Here is a 7,122-nt window from a genome sequence, read left to right as displayed (position 1 = left end):
AATATTTAAATAATTTATTAAATAAATTTATATAATTTAATGTTAATAAACAAATATAATAATTCTAATAATATATACAATATATAATCTTACATTTTATATATATTATTAGTATAATAACATGGGACTAACTGAAAAGTTTGTCAGTTGCTTTAAACTCAATCTGTACGTTAACTTGCAATTAACTATGACAGCTGTTCTGTATCTGTAATATTTATTTCAAATAGAAGTTTCTTTTCAATTTTGGGATCTGAGATTGTTTGACTTTTCAGCAAGCATCTCTGGCACTTCTACAGCAATCACAGGCACAAAAAAAAGAGCATCTGCGTGGCAAAGCCAAATAGTCAGACATCCCTGGTTGAGGTCCAAACAGACCAGTGTGGGTCTAACAGGCAACAATGCCGTGCCGTCATGGACCAATGCATCACTGAACACATTCAAACACACAGAGGTCAATTTCAAAGCCTCAGTGATTATAAACAAATCTAATCTCCTCACCTCTGATGCCTTCAGCTCAAAATATACAAGGGAATAGAGGCCAAATTCAATCAAAGAGCTATGTAATCATCATACAGACATACGAGCAATCATAGACCAAAGCGGAAACCGCCAGAAAAATAAACGAACGATTTTTAGGGTTTGCAAAACAAGGTTACGGTTGTTTTGTAGAGTGGTCAAAATTTATAACATAATGACAAATCTCAGTTGACTTTTAATTTGATCACCGACTATGTGCTTAAACACTACGACTTGAGTCTAAAGTGGTGTACAGCACATGAAAAACATGTGGGGAGCCTTTGAGGAATATGGCTGCTCCAGATGCCATGTAACATTAGGTTCTTGTTTTTTAACATTCATTTTATTACATCTAAAAAGATGTTTGTTGTTTATTACCATTCTTTAGTATTCTGAATGAGGACAATTCATACTCTTAAGTTCACTAGAGTAGCAACCAGTCAGCTCACAACAACATATCTTATAAAAGGTTGAAATATTATTTATTTTCTTTAAGTAATGATTCCTCATAAGGGTCAGTTATAACATTTAACTTATTTTCTCTATGTAACACAGTGGAACCAGTATTCTGTCAAATGTTTGCTGGCTGGGAGAAAATGAATAAAAAGTAAATAAGGTTCCCACTCAAAGGGAACAATAATCAGCAGAACTGCATAACAACAATATATTTTTACCCCACAGTGCAGTGCAAAAATTGATGTGGTCTATACCATAAACTGTTAATGAAGCTGAGAGCAAACAGATGACAAACAGAAAACAAAAACTTCCCTGTATGTCTCGGCAGAGCTTCACCAGTACAGAGGTACACAAGACCTGTCCAGAAAACAACCGCTCTTAGCTCGAGAACCAGGGTGCTATTGAAATGAATGAGTAACGGATAAAGCCATTTCTTTAAGGCACTGCTAAACAACCTATGACCACTATAACAATGTTATAAATGTGATATTTTAGTAACAATATTTAGCAACATTATGAACAACACATTAAATCTGCATTAATAATAAATGCACTCAAAATATGCTTGTACAAACATGATGTTCAATAAAGTACCTCAAGAAAAGTTACAGTTAAAAGCTGAAAAAATAAAATAAAATAAAAATCTTAAAGTGCAATATTATTGCCACGGAACTATAATAAAACTCATGCTGCAGGCGATTCTATGGAAAAGATGTAGTCCACAGATTTTTATATCTGCCTTAACATTATCTGTTTATATCTACAGCTCATTTCCAGAACTTTCATTGCAAATATGAGTGGAGATCAAGCCCAGCTGGAGGCAGTGCTGCTCTCAAATGGCAGTAACTAGAACCATAAGGACAAACTAAAGTCTGTTCCCTTTCAGAGTATGCGATCTCAGCGTGTGAATGCTGATCTGAGGTCATATCTATATGGCATCTCCAAATAAGAACGCTAATCTAGAATCAGTTATCCTTAACTGTATGAGACTTTATAAACTTGACCTTGGTTTACCACGGTTCTCACTGTACCATGTAAACAAAAACAATTCAGAATTGAAACTCCAACTCCTTTTCTTTTTTTAATGATATGTCTTAGTTTGTAGCTGGTATGCCTTGTGGTAAACAGCCTTCAACCAACATGAGAACTCAATCACAACACCAACCACTGTTAATGATGTTTTCCAAATGAAAATGCAGCTGATTTGTCATTCCCTGTCTGATCATTTTAGTTTGAGTGTGTTTTCACTTATGTCGAGTGTATTCCCTTGATGAGTTACTGTTCACCAGCCGTTTTCCCTGCAGGAAGGCAAACTATTCCCGGTCTCAATAAACCGCCTTGTGCACTTCCAAAAGGATGAATTCAGACTAACCACTAACCATCCTCACCACACACACATACTAGTACAGTTTTAAGTATGTCTAGCTTCGGGCCAGCATATTACCTTTTCTAACATTATCTAAAATAAGCATGGAGACTGTGGTTTGAGAAGGTTAGACCGTCCAACTAAGCAAAAGACATTCAGACTCGAGGCACAATACATATGCTCAATCTAAAGTGGTGTACAGCACATGAAAAACATGTGGGGAGCCTTTGAGGAATATGGCTGCTCCAGATGCCATGTAACATGCACCCACACACTTCCTGTCATGATCGGAGAACTTTCCTTGTACATTTTATACAGTAACATGTATTTCAATGTGTGGCCTCAGAAAAGATGTCTAATATCAGTACGACAGACAATGCTCTACATTCATCCCAACAAAATCTGCTCATTTCAGATCAAATTATTTTTCATCATTATTTTTACTCATTTAATTTTGTCCTAAACTTGGAATTATAATTTTGGTCAAAATAAATATTAAACAATAAACAGAAAATCTTTGCCCAACCAAAAGTTGTGCAAGATAAGTAGCATCATAAAAATGGCTGTTTATGCGAGATTTGGTGGTTTTATCTATTTTCTTCTGTTTAGGCCAAAACAAATATCAAACACAGATTTCAAACAAATCTGTGAACGCCCTTCTAAATATCCTACTAATAGTCTACTAAATATGGAAAGGAGATATGGATATGCCAAACGATATGAAACAAAGATCAAGCTCACAATTCAATGAAATATTATTGATTTGTCCCAGTAAAATCCACAGATTTCCTGTCCTTCTTGTGTAACACATTACGACTGATGCTGTGACCAGAAACATCATTTATTTGCTCTTATTCAGCATTTCTGCATCAGTCCAACCCAATCCCCGACTGCCCGTTTCTTTTAGTACCTGATGTAATCGTTCCTGCAGAGGATCATTCCTCCTTTGCTGAAGCAGGTGCTGCCGATTTCTCCTAGCTGAGCCTGGCAGCAGGAGCACTTGAGGCAACGCGTGTGCCAGTACCGATCCATGGAGAAGAGCAGGAAGCGATCTGAGATCCGACCTCCACAGCCTGCACAGGAGCGCACTGCCCCGCCGCTACCTCCTGTTACCGCAACGGCGGTGCTTTCCACACGGCTGTTCACCATCGCCTGCCTGCGGGATAGAGCGGAGAAACTCGCAAATCAGCAGATCTGGCCTGTGTTATCCAAAGGCATAGTTCTACCACTATCAGAAGATCAGCCATTAGAGATGTTCCTCCAAACCTCTTCAAACAAATCACCATAATACATTATCATCCTGAAGACACGTCATAGCAGAATAATGGGACAGATATATTGCTCGCCCTGTTGCTGATTGCATTTTCAGTGTCCCCATCCAGAGACAAGAGATAAAAGGAGGATAAAACTGACTGACTGGGATTACAATAACAATTCATATAAAAGAAAGAAAGAAGGGGAAAAAGGGAAAAACATAGTGTTTATAACAGTAAACAAGACCAGGAAAATGACTGTAAGGTCGTATTCTATTGTAAATTTTCCCAGAATGCACTGCCAGTTGAATACATAATGTGGTTGCATAAAGTGTGTGTTTTTTGTGTTTTTTGTAACTATTTGCTATTTTATTTCTCTGTGGCTCTGGTCACCCATTAGGTTCTTGTTTTTTAACATTCATTTTATTACATCTAAAAAGATGTTTGTTGTTTATTACCATTCTTTAGTATTCTGAATGAGGACAATTCATACTCTTAAGTTCACTAGAGTAGCAACCAGTCAGCTCACAACAACATATCTTATAAAAGGTTGAAATATTATTTATTTTCTTTAAGTAATGATTCCTCATAAGGGTCAGTTATAACATTTAACTTATTTTCTCTATGTAACACAGTGGAACCAGTATTCTGTCAAATGTTTGCTGGCTGGGAGAAAATGAATAAAAAGTAAATAAGGTTCCCACTCAAAAGGAACAATAATCAGCAGAACTGCATAACAACAATATATTTTTAACCCCACAGTGCAGTGCAAAAATTGATGTGGTCTATACCATAAACTGTTAATGAAGCTGAGAGCAAACAGATGACAAACAGAAAACAAAAACTTCCCTGTATGTCTCGGCAGAGCTTCACCAGTACAGAGGTACACAAGACCTGTCCAGAAAACAACCTCTCTTAGCTCGAGAACCAGGGTGCTATTGAAATGAATGAGTAACGGATAAAGCCATTTCTTTAAGGCACTGCTAAACAACCTATGACCACCATAACAATGTTATAAATGTGATATTTTATTAACAATATTTAGCAACATTATGAACAACACATTAAATCTGCATTAATAATAAATGCACTCAAAATATGCTTGTACAAACATGATGTTCAATAAAGTACCTCAAGAAAAGTTACAGTTAAAAGCTGAAAAAATAAAATAAAATAAAAATCTTAAAGTGCAATATTATTGCCACGGAACTATAATAAAACTCATGCTGCAGGCGATTCTATGGAAAAGATGTAGTCCACAGATTTTTATATCTGCCTTAACATTATCTGTTTATATCTACAGCTCATTTCCAGAACTTTCATTGCAAATATGAGTGGAGATCAAGCCCAGCTGGAGGCAGTGCTGCTCTCAAATGGCAGTAACTAGAACCATAAGGACAAACTAAAGTCTGTTCCCTTTCAGAGTATGCGATCTCAGCGTGTGAATGCTGATCTGAGGTCATATCTATATGGCATCTCCAAATAAGAACGCTAATCTAGAATCAGTTATCCTTAACTGTATGAGACTTTATAAACTTGACCTTGGTTTACCACGGTTCTCACTGTACCATGTAAACAAAAACAATTCAGAATTGAAACTCCAACTCCTTTTCTTTTTTTAATGATATGTCTTAGTTTGTAGCTGGTATGCCTTGTGGTAAACAGCCTTCAACCAACATGAGAACTCAATCACAACACCAACCACTGTTAATGATGTTTTCCAAATGAAAATGCAGCTGATTTGTCATTCCCTGTCTGATCATTTTAGTTTGAGTGTGTTTTCACTTATGTCGAGTGTATTCCCTTGATGAGTTACTGTTCACCAGCCGTTTTCCCTGCAGGAAGGCAAACTATTCCCGCTCTCAATAAACCGCCTTGTGCACTTCCAAAAGGATGAATTCAGACTAACCACTAACCATCCTCACCACACACACATACTAGTACAGTTTTAAGTATGTCTAGCTTCGGGCCAGCATATTACCTTTTCTAACATTATCTAAAATAAGCATGGAGACTGTGGTTTGAGAAGGTTAGACCGTCCAACTAAGCAAAAGACAATCAGACTCGAGGCACAATACATATGCTCAAACACATTTGGAAATGCTTGCACATTTTATTTCTAAAAATAACTTTGTATCTCTGCATTGTTTTCTGAACAGACACAAAGCGAGATTCATTCGGAAAACCTCAGCAAAATCCTGTGAGGACCAGACGGTGCAGTTTTCTCTTTTTGGATGGCAGCAGCAATGTGAGGAAGAGGCTTTGGACATCTGGCTGAGGCTATATCACTTGTTATTTCCTCCCTCTGTTGTTCTGAAGGAGAGGTCAGTCAGCAGCAGACTGGAGATGGAGGCCAGGTTAGAGGTCATAACTGAGCCCTGTTGATTGGTAGGGTCGATCAGGGGTCAATAAAGGAGAGGAAAGCAACAGGAAAGCTCTTTGTGCTTTGCTCTAAAGGATTGGGAATGCTTTCCTCAGGTCCTATCTGTCTTCCTAGCCTTGTGCCGGACATAAGATATCGGCCACCATGCACTTTCCCACAAACAGATGCATGAACATCAGGTCCAATACTGTAGGTTCCTAAAGGGACAGTTACCCTTCATCATTTACTCACCCTCATGTTGTTTTTCCAAAAGATTTTTGAAAAATTTATCATGGTTTTTTTATTAGTTTGTTTTGTCCGTACTCTTAAAATATCTTCTTTTGTGTTACACTGAAGAAAGTAAAGGCTGAATTACACCACACAACTTTTGTCCAGATTCTTGCCCCGATTTATAGTCTAGACAAATTGATGCTGGTTGCAGAAAGTCAAAGCCAGTCTGCAGAATTTGGGCAGTCTGAGTTCACAGATTTCACAGAAAATGTCATAGTGCATGATGGGCAAAGAATCTGATTTTTAGCTTCAGACTATGATTCTATCCATTCTTAGGATATCAAAAATTTTTGATATTTTGAGCCGTTTTTTTGTTTTCATTTGTTGTGTGTCTCCTAGCAATGAGCTGTTCTGCATAAGTTTATTTTGTTCGAAAAAAACTTGAAAGTCTGGTAATATTTTAGTCGTTTAGTGTATTATCCCTAGTTTTTCCTCAGTAGCCATTTACAAAGTTACAAATGTATAATGCCAAGTAGTGCTGGGCAGTACGACCAAAAATTTATATCACGGTATTTTTCAAAATTAGACCGGTTTCACGGTACATGACGGTATTTTTTTTCATGCATGACCGGGTGTTAACCATATTTTCTAATGATTGAGAGAGGAAATACTGCAGTATATTGACTTAGAATGCACTATTTTACTGTCATGATGAGTGAATATTGTCAAAAAAATACCACACTAAATAGTGACTAAACACGACTCCTTTTAATACATGTTAATCAGGAGTCACTCTCATTTATAATCGCGGCATTGTCTGATAAAATCAACATGCATCTACACTGATGCATATACAGACCTATGCGGTTGTTTTGGCTATATTACTTTTTTGTCTCATGCAGCGCACTGCCTGCGTCTGAGTAACAAACTAAAAAAAA

The 7,122-nt window shown here is 37.1% G+C and overlaps 1 protein-coding gene across 1 annotated transcript in view; it reads right to left on the bottom strand.

Moving 5' to 3' along the window:
• Window positions 1-7,122, bottom strand: part of lmo4a (LIM domain only 4a) — a 16,820-nt gene that overhangs the window by 4,723 nt on the left and 4,975 nt on the right. The window contains exon 2 of the mRNA XM_016275186.1: window positions 3,249-3,494. Coding sequence (XP_016130672.1) covers window positions 3,249-3,487 — 239 coding nt within the window. The 5' untranslated portion in view covers window positions 3,488-3,494. The remainder of the gene's footprint in view (window positions 1-3,248; window positions 3,495-7,122) is intronic.

The sequence above is a fragment of the Sinocyclocheilus grahami genome, unplaced genomic scaffold, assembly GCF_001515645.1.
Source record: "Sinocyclocheilus grahami isolate Dianchi unplaced genomic scaffold, SAMN03320097.WGS_v1.1 scaffold92.1, whole genome shotgun sequence".
NCBI classification, from domain to species: domain Eukaryota; kingdom Metazoa; phylum Chordata; class Actinopteri; order Cypriniformes; family Cyprinidae; genus Sinocyclocheilus; species Sinocyclocheilus grahami.
Note: the sequence above shows the minus strand (reverse complement) of the source record. Positions and strands in the feature narration are given on the sequence as shown.